Genomic DNA, 24160 nt, shown 5'->3' with positions numbered 1-24160 from the left:
TTTACCTGTTTATTTCCATATTTTTCAAATTTGCAATAATGAAGATGCAATTACTTACATAACCCAAAAAGACTAAATTAGCTTGTTATAAATTTTGTAAATCATTATAGCCAATACTAGGTAACAGGCAGTGCTTAGTTTATTTTTACTAAAAATAAAATATATAATATTTTGCAATTTGACTTTCTATTTATGAATAACTGGACATACAGACCAGTGCTGATTGTTTAACATCTTTAGCATGCATACATAAATTTATATAAATATAGTCACAACACAAATGCTGAATTTTTAAATAACCTTTTGAAAATTGAGAGAAGTAAAAAAAATCATGTGTGTACATCTTAAATTTTAGCAAAGTGAACACAACTCTTATAAACACCAAGAAGAAACAGAATACACCTGCACTAGGAAAAGCCCTAATATCCCATGACAGTCACTAGACCCTCCTCTCAAAAATGGACATTATCTCTAGATAATGTAGATTCATACAATCTGTACTTTTGTGTCTGCCTTCCGTAATTCAAAATTATGTCTGTGAGGCTTATTTTTGGTATTAGGTACAGCACTAGTTTTTTTCCATTGCTAGGTGGTATTCCATTGTAGGAACATAACACAATGTTTTTATCCATTCTACTGTTAAGGGACATTTGGATTGTTTGCAGTTGGGCCTATGACAAATAATAATGACGTAGCTATGAAAATTCTTGTCTACATTTTTTGGTCCACACATGTATATACTTCTTCTGAGCATACACTGAGAAAGGAAAACGCTGGAAAATCATGTATTCTTAATTCATATTTATAAGACACTTAAATAGACTTCTTGAGAGGCCATATCAATTTATGATCCCACTGGCTAGAGAAGAACATGTCCCTGTTCCACATTCTTACCATTATTTACTATTGTCTCTTTAATCTTAGCCTTCTGGTGGGTTCGATCGTGGTATCTCATGGTGTGAGACATGTGTTCAGGTCAAAGCCTGAGAAACTCAATGCACAAACTGACAAGAGAGGGAAATAGGCCAATTCACGATATCCTCACCAGTCCTCCCACTCAGTGACGTCACTCAGTGATGTCAAACCAATGCCACAACTCTTATCAAGGTATCTTCAGTTGGGGGGGAAAAAAGAAAAGGAAAGAAACCAGACAAGACTAGTTCCATGGGCCACTATTTGATATTGTTTTGTTTCTAAATTTCAAGTAAAATCTTTTACTTCAAAAATCAGTAGCACATAAAAGTCCTCGAGACTGGTGAATATATATTCCAGTATTTAGGCATATATACGTAAAGACCTAACTAAACTGTTTGAATTTGCTTCTGCAGTGTAACTACCCCAAAGTTCAGGGGCTTGAAATGGCAATACTTTCTTTGCTTCCAACTCTGTGGGTCAGCCTTTGGGTTTCCTCAGCTGGTCCCCTGGTGATCAGTGGCTTTGCCTCTGGAGGTACTGGCTACCCAGCTGGTAGCTTGGGCACGGGCGTGTGCGTTCCCTTCAGCCGGCTAGCTGTGGCCCCCTCACGATGAGGTAGTCCGAGGTTTCTGAAAAGCAGCAAGAGGGTACCCCCTAGCTGTGCGTGAGCTCAGCAAACCTCTTGCTAATGATACGCTGGACCAAAATAAGTCACATCACAATCTCAACAGAGATACAAGCTCGAGCCTGGATGAAAATTGCACCATCACACTAATAAAATGGCATGGATGCATGGAGGGGAAGAATTTGGGCCGTTTTTGCATTATTATAAGTACTTTTCATATTTCTTTACATATTTTGTTTCCCTTCTTGCTCAGAAACCAAAGAGATAGTACCTACTGTTTTCCCCGCTTGGTATACAAGGACACTGATGTTCGGGAAAGTAAAGTAGTAACCTAGCCACTAACCAACAGAACCAGGGTCTGAGCTCATGTAGCATTTCAAGGTCTGTGTTCTTTCTTATCCTTCTGATGGATGGCTGATGTGCCTGTCTTGTCTCGTTCCATACAGTTAACATTTCAATGCTGACAATTTTTTGTGTAGATCCAGATTTCCATCTGGTACCATCTTCCTTCTGCCTGAAGCACTTCCTTTAACATTTCTCATATTGCCAGTCTGCTGGTGATGAAATCTTTCAACTTTTGAATGTCTGGAAACATCTTTATTTTGACTTTACTTTTAAGAGACAATTTCCCAGGATAAAGAATTGTAGATGGATTTTTTTTTTTCTTTCAGTTCTTTAGAGCTGTTGGTCCACTATTTTCTCATTTGCATTGGGAAGCCTTTCACCATGCTTACATTCACTCCTTTGTACATACTGTGACTTTATGGATGATCTTTGGGTCTCTTTATCACTGGTTATGACCAATATGAGTGATCTGATAGAGGTTTCTTTGTAGCTTGTGCTTTGGTTCACTGAGCTTAAATCTATCGATGTCTACTTTTCATCAACTGAGAAATCTTTTGGCTGTTACTCCCCAAGTATCTTTTCTGTCTCCCTTCCTCCACTTGAGGATACCCAATATACACACATGGAGCTTCCTTATCTTTCCATATCTCCACTTTGTTTTTTGAACATACAAATACAGCTAAAATTTTTGATGTTTTGGTCTGTTAATCCTAACATTTGTATCTGTTTTGATATTTTTCCTCATTATGAGAGTTGAATATTCCTTTTTTTTTTTTTGAGAGTTGAATATTCCTGACTCTTTACATGCCCTGTCATCTTTAATGGTATGTCACACATCACAAAGTTACCCTCCTTAGGACTAAATATATTTTTATTCTTATCTTCTTGAGCTTTGTTCTGGGATACAGTTTAATTAGTTGGAAACAGTTTGATCCTTTTGGACCTTGCTCTTAAGACTTGTTTGGCAGAACTGGAATAATGTGTAATCCAGGGCTAATTATTCCTCCTGCTGAAGACTCTAAGAAGGCCCTTTAGAAGTTTCTGCAGTTCTCTCTTTACAGTTCTCTCCTCTTTGGCACTCAGCTCTGCCAACTCTCGCTACCTTGTTCTCCTTGGACTCTCAGCTCTGAACCCTCAACTCCAGGAGGCCGCCACATCCTACCTGGTTCCCCCACCCTGTACCATGCCCAGAAACTCGCTCGAGGAAAACAATTGGGACCATCACAGAGCTCACCTCTGTTGTGCCAAGTCCGTCATGAACTGCTATCCTCTGCTGTCGGATATCCAGTGTCTGAAAAGGTTCAGCACTTCCCGTATTTTGTCAAAGTGTTGTGCTCTCTCAAGCAGGGGATAAATCCACTCCTCTTACTCCATCTTGGCCAGAAGCACAAGTGTATCTTTCTTTGTGGGTTTACTCTGCATTTTTCTGATGACTTAGAGTCAAGCAACTTCTCCTGTTTACTGGTCATTACAATACCTTCTTTTGTGAACAGGCTGCTTATGTATTCTGCCCACTTTTATACCCATTTATCGATCTGTCCTTACTTCTTTGAATGTAGGAGTTCGCTGCATATTCTGCATATGAGTCTTTTGTTTGTTTAAGGCACTGCCAACCTCTTTCCCCACTTTGAGGCTTACACTGTTAGTGCCTTAACAGTAACCTCTGACAAGGAAAAGTTTTCAACTTTAATACAGTCAAATCCATCAACCTTTCCCTTGTACTCAATACTTCCATGTCCAACTTCAGGAATTTTTGCTCAAATATGGTTCTTTCTCGTATTTTATGTATTTCATTGTTGTACCTTTCAAATTTCTAACTATATCCACCTAGAATTGATTTCTTAGATACAGTATGTGTCAGATGCCCCTTTCCCCCCATCCCTGCACATTTGCAGCCAATCTACCCCAGAACCGTTATCACTGTTTGATTCTCTGGATAACCTCTTCCTTGGTGGTGCCTGATCCCAGTTTTTATTTTTTATTTTTTCTCCTCCTTTTAAGTTCCATGATACTGATGAAAGTTCTGATCAGCTTTTCAGACTCTGTCCTATCTTGTAAATAGGCACATGTCGCCAAGGAAACATCAATAGCAAATATCAGGTAAATCTATGGTTCTTTCTTGCTCCTATCTTAGGCCCTGAGCTCTAGACTTTCCTTTGATGCTCTTTAAGAACTCTGTGATGCATTTAAACAGATTGTTAACTATTTTATTCAGCTTCTCTAGTGGTTCCCAGAATGCACAGTACTCTGTGAAAAGCTGATCTCTTGCGTCCAGAAACCCTGAGCCCTGATTTTAAGCTGAAACTGAACAAATTCTGCCAGGACCAGGAGCTCTAGACACCACAGCAAGGCCAAAAACTACTTGGCAGCAGGATCCCACATTTGTAACGCCTAATTTTTGGATCTCCTAACATTAAGGTGATATTTTATTTGAATCCCACATTGTAATACCCCTGATTGTATTATAACTTGGTTGTGGAGAAAATGCCAATAAAGGAGCGGTAACAAAAATCTCAGCAGTGACAGGGCGCCTGTGGGGCTCAGTCGTTAAACGACTGCCTTCAGCTCAGGTCATGATCCCAGGGTCCTGGGATCAAGCCCCGCATCGGGCTCCCTGCTCTGCGGGAAACCTGCTTCTCCCTCTCCCACTCCCTCCGCTTGTGTTCCCTCTCTCGCTGTGTCTCTGTCAAATGACTAAATAAAATCTTTAAAAAAAAAATCTTAGCAGTGGCAACACATTTGCAAAATGAACAAAGAAAGTATATCTACTGTTATACAACTTGTGTTTAACCATATACTAAGTTTCCTGTGAGGATAATCAAGGATAATCCCCAGGCGATATAAAATTTATGACCTATTTAAAACGAGATGGTCTATTTTCTCGTCAAACATGTAAATACCTCAGTCCTTTGAGTATGAGGCTGCCTTCATAGGAAGGCATCCATGTCCAACATGACATATTCCCTGCCTGCGCCCTGTGACTCTGCTCTCACGTGGCCATTTCCAGGACAAACTACACTTAGGTGAGCAGCTTCTATTCCTCACTGCTGACTGGAAGGCCAGTGCGAGATGATCGAAACCGCGACCATCTTCTGTGCTTGTCGCCTTCTCCTGCGTCTTCCTCATTCCATCCGCAGTTCCAGACCAAACTCAAGGGCAACCCCTTCCCCCACTTTACGTACCTAACAGCCCTCCAGCTTTCTAATTCCTCTAAGAAGTCACAATTTTTCACTGTTTCAAGTAGAACTCATTCACTCCTGCGTGCCCTCAAATAACCACTCGAATTCTGGGCCTTTTTCACCGTAGTTGTTGAAGGAAGACTAATCTCTGTGAGGAAAGATGGCGATACACTATGAAATCATCCTGATTTCCGAAATTCATGGCATGAGACACATTCACTTGATGGAGACAACCAAACACTAGCGCTCTACGGGGACACACTGTGCTTGTGGAAATGTGGGGTCTTACCTATGTACCCTGAAGATCCAGCAGGGCTTTTTGTCACCTAATACTAAGCCCACTCCTCACAAGCACCTTTCCAAATGCCCATATTTATAGTCCATTAAGGCTTTCAGTTTAGTGCCATCTGTGCAATCACTGCAAATTTGGGGATTTCTTAATAGACAAGTTGGCAGATTTCCTCTTATGTAGATTTGGGTTGACACTGCTGAAGGACAGTTCTTGATGGAAACTTTTACCATTTCTGAGTATATATATTTCTGAACTTCTCGTTTCATTTTTTTTAAAGATTTTATTTTTAAGTAATCTCTATACCCAATGTGGGGCTTGAACTCACAACCCCAAAATCCAGAGTCACATGCTCTACCAACTGAGCCAGCCAGGCACCCCCTGCCTGATCTTCTCATTTTAGAGAATGCACTGTGGCCTCGATTTCCACAACAGTGGATTCCTAGTTGCCACATTAAAACAAGTAAAAAGAAACAGGCAAAATTAATTTGAATGTATTTTATTTGACCTAGTATATCTGAGATGCTTTCAACATGTAACAAAAAAAAATATTAGACACTTTACATTCTTTTCTTCACAGTTAACCTTTCAAGTCAGGTGTGTATATATTTATAGGATATCTCAATTTGGATTCTTCATCAGATATACTTGATCTGTATTTCAATTTCATAAAATATACTGTTGCAAAAGTAGATTTACATGCTCAAGTTGATTCAAACACACTTTTGTTTTCCAATAACTGAATCAAATATCAGTATTTAAATATAAATCAATTAAAAAATTTTGAGGTTAAAATTCAGTTACTCAGGGGCACCTGGGTGGCTCAGCTGGTTAAGCATCCGACTCTTGATTTGGGCTTAGGTCGTGATCTCAGGGTTGTGCTATCAAGCCCCTGCTTAAGATTCTCTCTCTCCCTCTCCTTTGCCCCTCCACCCCCATGTTCTCACACGCTCTCTCTCTAAAAAATAAATAAAAATAAAAGATAAAAATTTCAGTTCCTCAGTTGCCCCATTTCAAGTGCTCCCTGGCCACGGTTGGCTCATGGCTACCCCACATTAGACAATACAAATGCAGCTCATCCCATTGCAAGTTTCTCTTTCCTTAGTACAGCTCCATCTGGAGAAGCTTTCACTCTTCAGGCAGTGGACAAGGGAAGAAAAAATGTGCAAACTCTTCTAGGACAAAAGGATCTTTCAAATTATTAGGAATCAGTGGCTAAAAAAACATCTTGACTACATGAAAATGTCAGCTATTTGAAGGCACCGCATAACAATGGGACTGTTATTCTGTCTGCCTTTAACCACTACACCAGCCCCTTGAAAAAAAAAAAACACAAAGGGATGTTTTTCTAAAGGGGGGGATAAAAGAATGTTAATAATGAATGTGTAACTTCAAACCCATTGCACATAACTACTGCACAGTTAGGCAGGGCCCATACACGGCCCACACGGCTCCTTTAGAGCCTTCATGCCACTGGGAGAGCAGGGTGAATTCTGGAAGGAGAACATCTTTAAAACTTGATCTTAACCAAGTTCCCAGCAGCTAATCCTCACCGAAGGCACTCTAGACACACTGATTTCATCCCTCTGGCATTCCAACTCACTAGGGAATTTCTGCTTATGGGATGGAGGTTGTAGGGACATCACACCTCCCCGGCTGAGGAGTTTGGGCTGATCAAATTCCATAATTAACTGCAGAAACTCCCATTTTGGTCAGCACTCTTAAATTGAGTGTGGCAGGTGCGGGGGAGGGGGGGCGGTGGCTGAAGAATTCAAGTCATTCACAAGATGTCAACATGAGTTATCTCCCCACAAAGGGTTTCTTTTCTGGCCAAAGTGCATTGTTATTGCACAGGCTGCAGTGGCCATGTCATTTTGGTCACACTGCAGGGAGCACATTCAGGAATCTAAGGACAGAAGGCAAAGGCAGAAAAGCTGTGTCTGGTGGTCCAAATCGGATTCTGACATCGAAAAGAAGGTAAGAGTGTAGCAAGGCCAGGCTCTTTGGTTTAATTGCCAAAACCATTAACTATTCCCTAGTAAGTGACCAAGAATCCTGAAGGCATCTTCACTTGGCAGAACCACATCAGGGAAAGAAGTGGACTGTGGCTCTAGGCGACTCAGACTGCCCTTAGCTCCTTCTAGCTTCCCTGCCCACCTTAGTCACTCCCAAGTAGATATCTGCACCACAGAGGAACCTTTTTAAATAATGCACCTTTACTAACAGTGGGATACCATTTTATGTGAATTTGAATTGTTAGAAGTTTAACACCTCAGTGAAATCACTTTTTGAGCACAATTTAAAATATCAATTTCAAAAATATAAAAAATCTAATCCTTTCAAAATGTTCAACGTCACTGGCATCAGGGAAACACAAACCAAAACCACAATAAGATACCGCCTCACCCTGGTCAGAATGGCTACAATGAACAAGTCAGGAAATGACAGATGTTGGCGAGGATGCGGAGAAAGGGGAGCCCTCCTACACTGTTGGTGGGAATGCAAGCTGGTGCAGCCACTCTGGAAAACAGTAGGGAGGGTCCTCAAAAGGTGGGAAATAGAGCTACCCTACGACCCAGTAATTGCACTGCTGGGTATTTACTCCAAAGATACAGGTGTAGTGAAAAGAAGAGGCACCTGCACCCCAGTGTTCACAGCAGCAATGTCCACAATAGACAAACTATGGGAAGAGCCCAGATGTCCATTGACAGATGAATGGATAAAGAAGATGTGGTTTATATATACAATGGAATATAATTTAACCATCCAAAAAAAATGAAATCTTGCCATTTGCAATGATGTGACTGGAACGAGAGGGTATTATGCTAAGCAAAATAAGTCAGAGAAAGACAAGTATCATATGATCTCACTGATATGTGGAATTTAAGAAACCAAACAGAGGATCATAGGGGAAGGGAGAAAAAAAATGAAACAAGATGAAATCAGAGAGGGAGACAAACCATAAGAGACTCTTAATCATAGGAAACAAACTGAGGGTTGCTGGAGGGGAGCGGGTGGGGAATTGGGAAACTGGGTGATGGACATTAAGGAGAGCATGTCATGTAATGAGCACTGGGTGTTACACAAGACTGATGAATCACTGAACTCTACCTCTGAAACTAATAATATACTATATATTAATTAAATTTAAATTTAAGAAATGCTGAGAATTGAGGGGAAAATCACAGAGTAAAAAAATCTAATCCTTTCAAAAGCTGACAGGTCAGGACCTCTATAAACTGTGTGTACACTGTAGCCACATGGCTGGACACCTTTTTTTTTTTTTTAAGATTTATTTGGCGGGTGTGGGTCGGGGGCAGGCAGAGGGAGATGGAGGGAGTTCCAAGCAGACTCTGTGCTGAGTGTGGAGCCAGATGCAGGGCTTTGATCTGAGCCAAAACCAAGAGTTGGACACTTAACTAATTGCACCCACCAGGCACCATCGCTGAGCCTCCTGCTAGTAAGCAGCAGCACCCACCTCCTTTGCTTAGCACGGGGTAGACAACACTGCCGGGGGCGTTCATCAGCAAGGCTGTGAGCAGTTTTGGAGACCTCTGTGCTGTGATCTTAATATTCGGCTTCATTTTAATTTAAAATCTTTTTAATGTCTTAGACTACCTAGTCATTCACTAAGGGGGCGGTAGTTGTCCTAGGACTGAGCAATGTACCCGAAGCGGAGATGTCGAACTTCTGATTACAAAGCCCGGAAGGAAGGGTGAGAGGGCTTCCACGGGGCATCCCAGGGATGTTAGAGAACACTCCAATATGGACGGGGTACTGCAAACATACAAAGAATGACCTAAAAGGTACACCTTTGAAGTTTATATATATATAAACAAACAACTCATCCTATGACTTAGAAAGGATAATGAAAAAAAAAAATTGGCATCGGGGATGCATGTACTGGCAAGCCAGCATGTCGTCTGGCTAAGGTGTGAAGCACTGCTTGATTCTTTGAAAGGAGGTAAAGTGACAAGTGTGGTAGTGAGCTGTCCCCTCAGCAGCAGCCTAGGGCTTCCAGTAAGGACCAAGATGCACTGGGTATGCACATGTTCTGAGGACAGCAAATGGGTCAGGACCACTTGGTCCCTCCAGGGCCTGTCAGACACAGCTCGACCCCTTACCATCTTCTACTGCCATCCCCCCTTTCTATAGCCAGTTCTGCAGGGCAGAGGGGATTAGAGGTGGCCATCTCACGCCTGCAAGCTATCGGCCCACGATGGGTGCTGTGGCTTTTCCTCACTCCTTATGGGGCAGGTGAAAGACTGTTTCACCCAAACCCAACCCTTAAGTCATCAAGTGAGAGAGGTGTGGGACAATCACTCAAAGAAGCTACAGGTGCCCGTAGGAAGTCCATCTTTGACATGACCCTTGCTAGCCATCTGCTGACGAGGAAAAGGAAAAAGATGTAACCCCCAATGGCTGATTTCACTGCCCAGAGCAAGAACTGGAAGCGCCAAGACAGAGCTGACTCTGCCGTATACACCCCATAGGAGGTTCCCCTCTGTCCCCATTTCCCACCAGAGTCAACACGCTGATGCTTGCTGTTGAGGACAGAGAACAGTCAGTCAGTGCTGGTCAAAGAATCAAGAACAAGTAGTAAGAAATGCCAACGACTGACAGATGGTGGTCCCACCTCCTCTCCATGACAAATGGGTGGGAAGGGCATATGGAATAAAATTATCAGTGTCTCCCTGCCAATTCCAAATTTATTATGTGAAAGCCTGGCCTCAACACAGAGGTAAGACTGGGTTTGTAACGAGACCTTGCTGAGCTGCTTTTTTTTTTTTTTTTTTAAAGTAAGAAAAAGAGACCGGGATGTAAGATGCCTACCCAGAGTGTTATTAAGGCGTCTGCTACTCAGTTCACGGAGATTCAGCAGGGCACATTTGCAATTAGTAGTCATAGAAAATACAACTTCATCTCTGTCCTCTCTGTAATTAACGCTGTTCAATAAACAGGTCATACAAATATTTATTATGTTTAAAGAATGTAATTAAAAGAAAAACAATTATCCTAGGTATAGATTTATGCACCTCTTCTAATTTACGTATTGAGAATTCAGAATTTTAAGTATTTTGGATTTCAAGGTCCTCGGGAATGTATACCTGTAATGGAATATGATACCTTCTACCTCACAATCACGCGCGAGGGCCCAGCTTCTGGTCATGAGAATGTTCCCAGGAGGCTACTGAAGTTTACGTGTGGTTATGACTGCTCTCTGAGACTAATTAAAAAAACTAACAAAAAAAAAAAAAACAACCCAACACTCCAAACATCCAATTGTGTGATACGCAAATGAGAGATGGATATACCGGATTGCTAGTCAATGTAATCAGAGGGATTTTATTTACAAAGCCATCTGGAAAGTAGCATGGATATAAATAACCATAACTGAGGGCTGACCCCAGAAATGTTGCCCAAGTCCGACTAACAAGTCTGTCATTAATAGCAGACTGCACACGTATTGTCGACAGCAATCCCACCAAATTTAGGTTCAAAGAGAAATGAAGGCGAGAGAAACGATGACTAACTTCTTGCAGGTCACTAAACCTTGCACACTTTCACTTGAGGACCTAGTTTTTTTTTTTTTTTTTTTTTTTTAAAGTATGCTCCACGCCCAATGTGGAGCCCGATGGGGGGTTTGATCTCACGACCCTGAGATCAAGACCTGAGCTGATATCAAGAGTCAGATGCTTAACCGACTGAGCCACCCAGGTGCCCCATGGATTTGGGTTCCTTTAGCACCAGCTCTGACATCCTTCTGTTGTTGCAAAATCTTTATTGCCGATTTTCTAGTTCCTGACACACGTGACAAGGTAGATGGCACCTGACAATGACATTCCTTAGCAAACGTAGTAGAATATGAGACTTTCAAAAAATATCCATTACCTGCTTAGGCTGAGCTCCCTTTGAGAGAACGTCAAGTAAGTCTGCAGAAGAGATGAAATAGAACCGCGGGAAAGCCACACGCTTGGTCTCCAGGTAGTCAGCGAGAGCTTTTTCACAAAGAGAAAGCCTATGGGAATGAAAACTCTTTTTAAGCCTGTCTTGCCCATTCAGTTATTACAACACCAACAAAAGTAAACCCAGCTCCTGTCATCTGTCCACTCACAATAAGCTTTACTGTCTCACACGTAGCCTGACTCCTCCTTGACACCATCATCTTGCTTGTGACTGATCTACAAGTCATGCCAAGTAGGAGACAGGTACACACATACCATGGGCTGAGGCTAAGTACAGATCAGACGTAGGTTGATGTCACTCCTCACTTTTTTTTTTTTTTTTTTAATATTTATGTGGCGAGAGAGACAGAAAACGAGCGAGCACAGAAGGGGCAGAGGGAGAGGGAAAGGATCTCAAACACTCTCAGCAGAGCACAAAGTCTCATGTGGGACTTGATCTCACAACCTTGAGACCACAACCTGAGGTGAAATCAAGAGCCGGATGCTTAACTGACTGAGCCACCCGGGTGCCCCACTCCTCACTTTTCTTAATGACGTTCTTACTCAGCAACTAGGTTCAGCATCACTCATCCTGAGCACAAAATGCATTCGTTAAGATGTATTCGGTTCAAGGTCTTCCTTTACCCACTGAATGCCTACAGAACACACATGGCTTCAGCTCCCTCTGGTATTCAGAGGAGTCCTAGGAGTCAGAATCATTTCTGCTTTATCCTTCTTAGCAGAGATGACCCAGAGGCAGAACTCCCAAGTCCCCAAGATCACTAAGAAATAATCAACTTCTGGGGCGCCAGGCCGGCTCAGTCAGAAGAGCATGTGAATCTTGATCTTAGGGTCATGGGTTCAAGACCTGCCCTGGGTATACAGATTACTTAAACTTCTTTAAAAAAGAAGAAATAGTTAACTTTTGTGGAAATCCACTCTTTTAAAATAATGGCTGACTTCATCTCTAGAAAATTTACAGATTATGAAATGATTTTGCTTATGTAATATTCTTTTATCTAAAGCTCTTTTCTACCTTGCAATAAAAAGTAATCAAAATTCTGCACAAACCTCTTCACTCAGTAGCTATCTGCCCCTTTTTAATCAAAAGCCAGAATATCCTAACCACCATTAGCTGTGTAGAATTCTATGTGAAATTACAAAAGGCCCCTAAGGATTTCTTAAGTACTAACTGGCTTCCTAAGAGTAATTTCTACTATAAACTATATACAAAATAAATGATATGAAATTACTAAGTGCAATCCAAGTTCTTGGAATAGAGTAGATGCTTAGTAAGTGATCAATCAAACTTATCAATACTCTATATACACACCATCTATATGTCCAAGGCAACTAGGCAACTCTAAGCAAAACTGTGAAGTAATTTGATACAGGTCTATCTACAATAAGACGATGTTAGATACCATAAGATACGTGAAAACAATCTCATAAAATTATTACAAATTGATCAGTTCATAGTTTTATTCTTACCTGTACTGTAAATCTTTAAGTTTTTCATAGAGATTAGGTCTGCATGTTGCTTCTAGAACATTCTTTATTTTAGCTGTCTTCAACATTAACTCCTGTATGAAAGTATAAGATAGATCCACTGATATTAGAAACTACTTTTCTAAATTTTTCATCCATTTGGGGCATTTAAAAATGAGGAACAAACTCTAAGCAAGTAAGGTTAAAGAGACTTCTAACACCATGCCTACTCACTTTTGCTTTTAAACTTAGAAGTTTAAAAGAAGATCAAAAACAAAGTATAATCACAGAGTTTTTATCAAAACAAATTGGATGGGCATTACCACCATTCTGGGTCCAAACAAACAAAAAGAATGGAGAGACAGAGAACACAGAATCTTAAAGAGGACATTCACATATGAAAATGAGATGAGTACCGAACAGTCTATTCTTTCTTCCTTAAAAGTTAAAATAGTATTCCTCCCGATGTTCTTCTTTAATAATAAAGTTATTCTTCAATTCTATATGAAAAACTATAGGCAGTATTCTTTGCTGAAAGTCTTTCAAATCATTCATCATTATCATATGTACATTTCTGTGTGTTTTCTTTGGGTTCTTATAAAATCAACAAACAAGTAACTAATAGTATTGTTACTGGTATCCCCTCCGCAGCATTTACTTCACGAAGATTAATGTTATCACACCTTACTGCAGGGCTTAAGGGAAGTATCAGGCTTGCTGTTGCTTTTTGTATGGCCAGAAGCTCAAAATGGGTCTTACATTTTTAACTGGTGGAAAAAAGTCAAAAGCAGCTTGATATTCTGTCTCACATGAAAATTCTAAGAAACTCAAATTTCAGTGTCGATAAAGTCTTACTGGTGCATAGCCACGCCCGTTTGTTTACCTAGTGTCTGTTTTCTTTCACACTACAATGGAGGCACCGAGCAATGGTGACAGAAACCATACACAACCGCGAAGCCTAGAATACTTCACAAGAGCGAGCGTCCTGCTCCGCTCCCTAAAATGCAACACTGTGCTTTTATAAATACGATACCCCAAATCATGGTTCTTCACAAGATTTTCTTGTTTGGAAAACTCTGCTAGGATAGAAAACAGTATCTTCTATGAACCTTAAATTCAGCATCCACTCCGTCGAATCTTCTAGCATCTTCCACAAGCTGGATTTGAATGTCTTCTGAACAAACAAAGATGCTTTCCAGGTGAGACCAAGTTCGCTGGACTTCCATCCAAGTGAAGATGACCAAGTCTGCTATGTTTAATTTATTTTGCCAGCTTAACATTTGTTCAATAAAATATTCTACATACTTGCCCTGAAGCAGACTCTGCAACTGAACCTAAAAGAAAGACAAAGAATTTTAAATAACAAGTCAGCTGGAAAACTGCAAGTACCATGAGGGAGGGACCATACCTCTCTTCTGTTGATTCCTAGATTCCTAGGATCTAGCATGCAATACCTGAAACAGGCATTCAGTATTGGCTAAATAAATGAACTAATGGCATTAAATAGTCATATCAGCATGTTTTCCAAAAGAAAAAAGATAAATGCAAGAAACTGCATTTTCTGTGTCTTCCACCAGAAGACCATATATCTCTTTGTAGGCAGAAAAAAATACTGTGCTCCAGGGTGCAGCTTTAGGAATTAAATTTTATTCCGTCATCTTCTCTCATTCTTTCCTTGGGGTCCATGCCTATTAACCATTGCAGGGTATAAATATTTTCCCCCAATACTACAAAAATAAAACCAACTTCTCTGTAGCTTCCTAAGCCCTCAGCTTCCATTTTTCCTCCCCTCTCAGATGACTACCCAGCATGGATGCCGAGCAGTCTGGTGAGCACTTCTCACTATTCTCTCATGTTGAGATCTCAAAAAGTCACAGAGTAGAAAGGCTTCTTCTCACTCTCTTTCACCTCTAACTATTTAGTACATTTGACTCTTCTCCCCCAGAACCGATTTAAGCTATTATTGACATGTTACGTGAAGTTTAAAGTGTACCATGTGAGGGGCGCCTGGGTGGCTCAGTCGGTTAAGCGTCTGCCTTCGGCTCGGGTCATGATTCCAGGGTCCTGGGATCGAGCCCTGCATCGGGCTCCCCGCTAAGGGGGGAGCCTGCTTCTCCCTCTCTCTCTCTGCTGCTCCCCCTGCTTGTGCTCTATCCCTCTCTCTCTCTCAAATAAATAAGATCTTAAAAAAATTTTTTAAAAATAAAATAAAGTATACCATGTGATACCGTGATACATATATGTATCGTAAAATGGTAACCACAATAAGGTTCCTTAATACCTCCATTCCTCATGGAATAACCTTTTTTGGGGTGTGGTAATAAGGTCCATTCTCCTAACAACTTCCAAGTGGACAAGACAGTATTGTTACCTATAGTCACCATGACATACTTTAGATCCCCAGGACTTACTCATCTTATACCTGGAAATGTGTGCCCTTTGACCAACATCTCCACATTTCCCCAACTCCCCAGGCCCTGACAACCACTGCTGTCCCCACTGCCCCGAACACCTGTTTCTGATTGCCACTCTTTACTGACTTACCAGCCCATCTCACAAGGCTCTCCCTGAGTCTTTCACCCTCCCGAACACAAAGCCTCTCTGTCACTTCTTAGACCCCTTGGAACCCTACTGTCTGTCTCCCTGCTCAAGTCCAAGTTCATACCTTTTGATCCCAAATGCCCAGAGTCTGGGACAAGGAGATACCCAATGAATGAATAAATATTGAGTACTGGAACTTAGAAAAATTCTGAAATTGCCATTTCAAAGAAAAAAATCTGTAATCAAAACACCCATCTTACTTGGTTGTGCTCTAGAGTCTCAAAAAGTTGTTCATCGGATTTTAGTAATGGAATGCCTGTCCGATAGTGAACTTCGTAAGAGAACTCCATGGATGCCCAGGTCTGGCTGATTCCAGTAATAGCCTAGACATAAACAGTATATTAAGTTATGTGCACAAAAGTTGAATTTATGACAAACATCTAGGCTATCAACTGAAATTAAAAAAAAAAATTCAATTCTCAAAAAAAAAAAATCTATCCAATACTATTGGCCTCATTTTTTTCCTGTAAATAATTCATGGTGATGAGGTTCAGAGAATGAATTCCATCTCCCAAAAACAAGCATCACCCTATTATCAAATTTTTGTTGGATCTGAGTTTTACATCCTTCATGGAAACAGAATGCCGGAGCAGAAAGGGACTTCAAAAGTTATGTGAAGGTTATTTTTAACAGAGATTATGTACACATCAGCCAGCAGGAGCCAGGTAGTGCTTGGAGAGCCTGAATGTGAGCCGGGATGAGTCAGTTACCACACTGTACCTCAGTTTCCTCATCTGTAAAGGCTACGAGTATTACCAACCTCAGACTCAAATGAAATAATACAAAGTGCTTAGAGCAGTGCTTGCAACAAAATAAATGACATGTACGTGTCCTCTGCTATCACCACGACCACCACAAGCACCACCATCCGCCATCACCGCCACCACCTGCCATCACCGCCACCCCCAACACCACCGCCCCCCATCACCACCACCACCCGCCATCACCACCAACTGGGCCCACCCTCCTGTTTTACACATGTACTGTGGCTTAGAAGGATTCAGTTTCCAGCCCAAGTCACACACACACACACTAGCAGTGGAGAAGAAAATGGGCCTCAGGTGTGTGCACACAACCCCGGCACGGGGAACTGCCGAGTCTTAGGGGCTACTGCAGAGAACTAGTTCAGTGTAACAGAGAACAGCCCGAAGACACCACCTTTTCCGTCCCCAGTTCCTTCACAGCTTGGTCCACAATGCTTCGGACATCCTCTTCCACTTGGTGTAACTGCAATGCTAACAAATCTGCCAAAGTTGTGGCTTCGTTGATAGAAAATCTGACCTAATTAGGAAGAGAAAAGGGCAGAATTTACATTACACGTGTATTAATGGTTCTTGTGCCTAATGGCCAGAAGGATGAATCACAGCTAAATATATTCAAGTTAGCTGCCAAGCACACCTCTAGTTCTGGAAGGTGGGGACCATTAAAGACACTGCTTTTTAACTCAGAGTTACTGAGGCATCACCCACCAGAAGCTGGGGCCAAGGTTCAGGCCCACATTCACACTCCGCTACTTTCTTTTGTTTCATATCCTTCCCTTGTCAGTTCATTTCTTAGCTCTTTGCCCACAAAACCCATTTTTAAAGAGAATCACAGTATTCATTTATTTTAATTTGGTTGACATCCCAGGAATCAGCGAGTAGCTCATTTGTCTTTTCTTCCTCAAGTACTCTATTCACTGGACATAATTCCCAGTTGCTTCCGTGATTTAACTTAGTTTTCTCACTAATTTAATCTGAGTTCCTTGGCAAAAAAATATTCTTACTCCTAGTGTCATTATTCATATTTATGATGTGACAAAATAATTCACATTTATTTCCTCACCATCTTGTTGACTGCCACCCCCCCCCCCACACACACACACAACCCCAGTATTTGCTAAGAAGCTCTCGACTCTTCCTAGGTGCTCAAACTCAACTGCACCCCTCACCCCTGAAGAGCCAGCCGACCCTGCCCCGCGGTTACAGGAAAGCCCCTTCCTTTCCTGCGGCTGCTAATACCCAGTCCCTGCTTCTTCGTAGCTGCACCCTCTCTGGCTCTCCCCAGCCTGTGACTACGGTTCTGTGTGGCCACGCTCTGCTCTATACAAGGCCCTCACATCCTCTCACTTGATCCTCACGAGATTCCTCTGCTGTAGGAGAGCACACAGCATCCACTCATTTTATTAATAAAAAACAAAACTCAAACTAGGGACGTTAAGTGTCTTGTTTGAGGTTACATAGTAAAAGAAAAAAGGAGGGCGTCTTAGTTCAAACTGCTGTAAGAGAATGCCGTAGACGGGGTGGGTTAAACAATGAACATTTATTTACTTGCTCACTGTTGTAGAGGCTGGAAGTCCGACCAGGGTGCCAGCATGGGCGGGCTCCTGGTGAAGGCTGTCTTGGTTTACAGATGTCTGTCTTCTTGCTGTACCCTCACATGGCAGAGGCTAGAAATTTCTGCTCTTTTCATCTGGTTCTAATGGCACTAATCCCATTCATGAGAGCTCTACCCTCCTGACCGAATTATCTCCCAAAAGTCCCACCTCCAAATGCCATCACATTAGAGATTTAGGCTTCAATGTATGAATTGGGGTGGGGTGGGGTAACAACATTTAGTCCACAGCAGGGACTGAAGGAGGATCTTTGCATGATCAGTCTGCGGGTTCTACCTTGAGGAGCTTGACTTCCCCCATTTGACTTGAAGTCTTTTCACAAATCCACTTCATCCCAGATGAATAATGTAAACCAAGGAATAACTCTCCACAGTCACAAAAATATTCAATTAACAAGACTCAGGAAACTGACCCCAGTGGCCTTCATCAGCTGGTGCCAATGCCTGTCTCTGAGAGCAGGGCTCTGTAACTCCATGACTGCTCTCAGGGAGGCTGCCATGTCCTTCACCATGCTTTCCAGGCCTGCATAAGCATCCCATACATGGACTTCCTTGTCTAGTGACCAGATTTCCTAAAGTAAAAACAAACAAAAAATAGATCCCCAGATATATTAGTACATTTCCTAATTTGTGTTCCATGAAAGAATAAATCTACCTTTCCCGGGATTATGAAAGAATAGAAGCATTTAAGCCCCTTGGTTAAGGGCTAAAACCAGAGAAACAGAAAAGGATCCACTCATCTGTCTATCACAAGTTCTCTTGTGTATAAGCCACGTGGATACACTGGTTTCTTATTCACAGGCTCTCACTGGGGGTCCCATGAGGAAACCTCATGAGTTGAGGCAAACACGTTCTGAGAAAAAAAGCCAAAAGCCCTGCCACTTTTCAGCTGCATTTTACGTCTGTGCATTTTGGCTTTATCCGAAGAGGTTCTACCCTCTTTAGAGGGCCTATGACTAGGTACCAAAGCACTACATTCAAATCAGCTCCATTCTGTATATATTGAGCCCCCATGGGATATCAGAATAGTCAAGAGGAAGAACAAAGATCACAGTATTCCATATATATTCCCAAGTGGCATACTTCAATTAGTTGCCCCAAATCCCAGATTCAAAATGTATCTTGCAATACAAAATAATGTTTGCCAAGGAAAGAATTCAAAAGCTTTCATAAGCCTAACCTCTCAGCCCTGGTACTTTTAAATTTTTTTTTTTTTAAGATTTTTTATTTATTTGAGAGAGAGAGAATGAGAGAGAGCACGAGAGGGAAGAGGGTCAGAGGGAGAAGCAGACTCCCCGCTGAGCAGGGAGCCCGATGTGGGACTCGATCCCGGGACTCCAGGATCATGACCTGAGCCGAAGGCAGTCGCTTAACCAACTGAGCCACCCAGGCGCCCCAGCCCTGGTACTTTTAATCTTAACATCCTCCATTCTAGATAGCCAAAGGAAGTTCAAGATTATAGCTGCTGCTCATCAATCCATTTGCCCTAACATGTTTTCATCCACTCATTCACAAAAAAGGCAGGCTTGATTAGAAATGCAACTGGCTCAGGGTTTAAAAAAAAAAAAAAGTACTGTCTACTATCATCCTGTTTGAAGTAAACAAGGACATGCAGCCCAACATACCAGATACTCGGTTAGGCAAGATGGAAGGAGGTGGGGCTGAGAAAGAGAAATGGTTGTAATCGACAGTTATGGAACTTGCCTTGGCAAACCTTCTGAGTTCTACATCCATCTGTTCCACATTAATCTGTCTCCACTGGGTTTTAGTCCAATTATCAATGCTTCTCTGAAAACGCACAAGCAGATAAAAGTGTCAACAACATTTGGTGAAAGCAAGTCTCCACAGCAAAATATATAAACTGATGATACACAGTGATTCCATCATCCAGTGAAAAGTCAATTATTTAAATATTAACTGCACTAGTCAAAACTTCCCTATCAGCAAAACAAAAAAGTTGTCAGGACATGTCAAACTTAAGGTGAAAACATTATGATATATTAATTTCTAGTAGCAGTGACAAATTCCATTTACATACTATCATTATCATTTAATCCTGAGTACTCTGAATTGATAAGTATATTACCATTAAATACCAGGTTTCAAAGTTCTGCATGTAATATAAAATGAGCTTCCATAAGAGAGTCTTCACCCATTATCAACAAAATGCTCATTAACTTTCTGACCATATTCTATGTTCCTTAACACTCTATATGGCTTTCAACTAACTTCAAAGCAAATTATGAAGAATACGTGTTGCAATATACCTAGTTCCCCAGAACTTATATTTAAGTTTGGGACTTAATTAACAACATGCAAATTAACTTCAGTCAGGTCTCTTATACATGCACATACACGTAGGTAGAAATATATACATGAATTTGCATTCACAGCTCACCAATACATGTAGAATATACTTAAGTATTATTTTCATTTATATCCTACATAATCCCTGAAAAGAATCTGAAGCAGTCAACTCATTATACAGTTTCATTCAGATCCAAAAGGAAAAACAACTGATAATTCAGAAAAGAATCTTCTCACAGAGATAGACAAATTCTAATTTGGCAGGGAGGGGAATATATTGCCCACAGATTTCAAGACATTATAAAACCCCCACGGAATGATATAGACACTAAAAATTGCCTATTTATACAAAAGAACTACTAAAAAAAAAAAAAAGGCAGTGTCTTACTGTAACGTAAGTAATGACATCCCAGAGGCCCTTGAGCAATTTTATTTCTTTGCGACACCGCTTCATCTGCTTATACTCGGGAAGAGCAACTTCAAAAAGGTGGGTAGCTTCTTGCATCTGTAACATTTCTTCTTCCAATGCCTCAAGCTCTTGATTTGCCTAAGGAGAAAACACACACACACATGCACCCCAACACCCTTCACATCCAATGAACTGCCAAAGAAAGAGAACCTACACGGTTCTGCGAACCTCTGTAAAGGTCAACATTTGCAACCTCTATCTTAAAATGAAAATTAAAAGAAGGCGGCAGTGTAATTACTGGTGAACTGTAGGGTTCTGATGAGCAAACTCATGGTTACTCAGCAAGTGAGAGGAGACTAGTCATCAATACAATCATGTCACCAATACTGCCCCCACCCATACTTCAGCAAAATTTGCTCTATGAAAACCATCTTCCCAATTTTCATTGTACAGCTGGGGACTCGGCTAGGGAAGCCAAAGGTGAGCCTCTAGAGCTTCCCCTGCAGCAGCAACCACTTCTTTAAAAAAAAAAAAGTTTTGGATTTAAAAAAATATCCCAGAGATTATCAGTAGTACAAAATGTACTTTAGAGAATTCATGAAATAAAACCCTGGAGCTAAAGACAGCACAGTAGGAGAAATTTCACTGTACGATGGTCTTTCCTACAACTGGTCTACCATCCCATCTATGTAGGCTAGTCTGTGTTATGCCAAATGTAAGCGGAGTTATTTTACTTTCTTGATAAGCCAACTTTTAGTTTTTATGAACATAGTAGCGCGTTCACATGGTAAAAGTTAGAGGATGGAGGAGCCTGTCGTGCAGAAGCAGCTGGTTCTCTCTCCTGTTCTCCTGGGTGCTATTTCTCTAACTTGATTCTGTGCGCAGGCCGCTCCTTCTTCATTTATCAAGTTGAGACATTACACTGGGTTACCGGCTTTGCAAAAAAAAAAAAAAAAAGGGACTTGACTTCGTTTTTCCACCTTATATTTTCTCCCACCCTCCTCTCAATAACTATTACTTTAATTCTTCTGATTTTTTTTATTTAAATACTCATACTTAGTCCTTTTTGCTTCATCCGTTTTCAACTTTACTGACTTCCTACTATGTCAAGAAGAGCATCAGCGCTTTGATCTTTCATTACACAAGTTATGGGTTTCAGTTTTATAAGTTATACCTTTATAAATGAGAACCACAGTTCTCTTAGTTTTATCCATTTTCTATTATGAAAAATTCCATACACATCAAAAGGAGGTGTGTGTGCACACCATCCAGCTTAGGACTATGTTATCAGTAACTTTTAATGGACTTCTCAGTTTTATTCCCCTCCTTCCCACTACAGAATTAACCACCTAATTTTTATTGAATATTCCCGATTTTTTTTTACTACCTATGTATGCACTGCTAAATGCTAAAATGTTAAAGTTTGTTCCTGAAGTTTATGTAATTTTATCCTCTATATTAAGACATTTTAATTCCTATTTATTTTGGAGGCTTACTTATATATATTCATGAGGCTGTGCGAAATTCATTGATTCCTACTATTGTGTAAGCACTGCCTTGCATGAATACATTTATTACCTTGTATGAATACTGCAATTAATGTTTTCTGCTTCTGATGGTCATTTAGGCTCCCTGGATAACCAGTACTCATGCTCCCAAGCATCTCCATGTCCCCTGGTAGCAACGTTTCATTTGCCCCCACAAGGAGCACAGGCTTCTATGTTTGCCTCTGGTTTTTCACCCTAGATTCAGCGCCTCCATTTTCCCCCCTGCCCTTTAGGAGATTCCTCTTCTTATCCGGGGAGCGCAGCAATTCATTTCAAGTTGCACATCTGTGAACATGTTTCGGCATCTGTTTTTCCAAAGGATTTTTCAAATTGTCTACAGTACCGTGCTCCCCAAAGTCAACAGCCCTTCTAGTTGCCATTTTTCCTATTATTGATACTAAATCATTCCTAAATATATAACCGAGTTATGTTAACTCAAGTGTTTTCTGCGTCTTTGCCTATGAAGAAACAAAAGCTCATAATGTAAGTTTACTGACGAATCCATTAGAATACAATATACAGTATGATATACCATACCACTTCCTTTGATTCTGGAGGGTCACAGGTTTCTGCCTTGTGGAATGAGATGCCTTGAGTACCAAGGTCTACCATACCCACCCAGAACAAGCATATATGTGCCTCTGGATGAATCCACTGAGGTATTAGATGTGCATGCACCTACACACACACACACACAAATGACTTCAAAATATAGGTAACCCAGCCCCACTGTATTCAAAACATCCCTCAACACATTCTGTAGGTACAAAGATAAACATCTCTGACTTTTAAATATTTAACTCCGTGCTGTTATATTACAGCACGCAAATGGTAGCATTCAATAAATAACTGTAGTAAATGTTTATATACAGCACATTGGTTAGTCAAGTAAAAATGTCTCCCCTTCCACAATCTGTTCAGACCACCTGCAATTTAGATAGAATCTTTGAAAACCCCACGACTCTATTAGCATATTCTAATCCACAATGAATACATTAACCGGTTTTCTGCAGCCAAGTGCAAGAGAAGATATTCTGCTAGAGAATGGTGCTTTCTGAAAGGGTGAAAAGCAGTTAAAACTAAATTCAACCCAGAATTTGGACAGAGAGGTACAAGCTGTGTCCACTCTAAGTTTTCTACCAGTCTAAGGACTCAAGCCTGTCTCTAGTATGGAGTAAAAAGAGGATGGCAGCCTCCATGAAGATTTCAGGAAGATTCATTGCTCCTGAATCTAAACTTCACCATCACTGCTCATTTTGGCCGCTAGGTTAAGAATTCCTCAAGAAATCAAAGTGTTAATTTTCTAATAAACTTTTAAAACATCTTTTTCAAGCCTCATGTGAGCCACTCACCACTTTGGGTTATCTGCCCATTATGTTCATTCTTATAGTCAGCTACAATAAAGCAGTTCACTAGAAACTAGGACTGTATGATTCCATAATATCTGTATCCCAAGTTAAGCGTAAGTTATGGACTCTCTTTACCATGGTTAAAAGTCGCTAGCCAAGTATCACAGGGCAAACAATAATAGTGGGTAAAATTCCTGATTAAAAAAATTTGGACAGCTAGAATTTTAATACTAATCTGTCACTATGTAATCCCCAACGTTACTCAATTACACATGATGGTTTCTCTATCTGAAAAGAGAAGCTATATTGTAGGGATATTATAAGAACCAGAACAAATAACATAAGCAATATGCTTAAAGCTTTTGACACATTTACATAGTAAGTGCTTAAAAAATAGTAGCTGTTACTTTCACTAGCATAATCGCTTTGATAATGATGGTGGTTTTGGGAGACATGATTTAAAACCCTATTGGGGTGAACGGTTCATAACCCGGTTTGTAATAGTTAATTCTCAACTGCACTAACTGCCAAACTAAGGCAAAATATCTCAGTACATCAGTGTCTAATTTGACTTTCTACAAGGGCTATTGTAGCAAAAACACAATTGACTTCAGCGTTACCTTATCAAGCACTGTGTACGGATTTTCTGCATTAAAACCAAGAGGAGCATAGAGTCTGAATCTCTCTCTGAACTCGGCCTGCTTCCGCTGATGAGGGCAGAAAAAAACTGAAGGTGAATCTCAAACAATAGCTTCACTTACCCTTGTAAAAATCCTTTCTCTAAAGCA

At 40.8% G+C, this 24160-nt stretch overlaps 1 protein-coding gene across 1 annotated transcript in view; it reads right to left on the bottom strand.

The window, feature by feature from the left end:
• The window catches only part of DNAH11 (dynein axonemal heavy chain 11), a 321003-nt gene that overhangs the window by 225664 nt on the left and 71179 nt on the right, over positions 1–24160 (bottom strand). The window contains exons 20-28 of the mRNA XM_088018617.1: positions 23993–24079; positions 20456–20614; positions 19465–19548; positions 18174–18332; positions 16546–16668; positions 15588–15710; positions 13896–14120; positions 12790–12881; positions 11246–11372 (exon numbers count right to left, since the gene is read on the bottom strand). Coding sequence (XP_087874743.1) covers positions 11246–11372; positions 12790–12881; positions 13896–14120; positions 15588–15710; positions 16546–16668; positions 18174–18332; positions 19465–19548; positions 20456–20614; positions 23993–24079 — 1179 coding nt within the window. The remainder of the gene's footprint in view (positions 1–11245; positions 11373–12789; positions 12882–13895; positions 14121–15587; positions 15711–16545; positions 16669–18173; positions 18333–19464; positions 19549–20455; positions 20615–23992; positions 24080–24160) is intronic.

Source organism: Eumetopias jubatus, unplaced genomic scaffold, assembly GCF_037043125.1.
Source record: "Eumetopias jubatus isolate StellerSeaLion01/CBP00866 unplaced genomic scaffold, mEumJub1_p1.0 scaffold_14, whole genome shotgun sequence".
Taxonomy (NCBI): domain Eukaryota; kingdom Metazoa; phylum Chordata; class Mammalia; order Carnivora; family Otariidae; genus Eumetopias; species Eumetopias jubatus.
The sequence above is the reverse complement of the archived record's forward strand: the minus strand, read 5'-3'. Positions and strand labels throughout refer to the sequence as shown.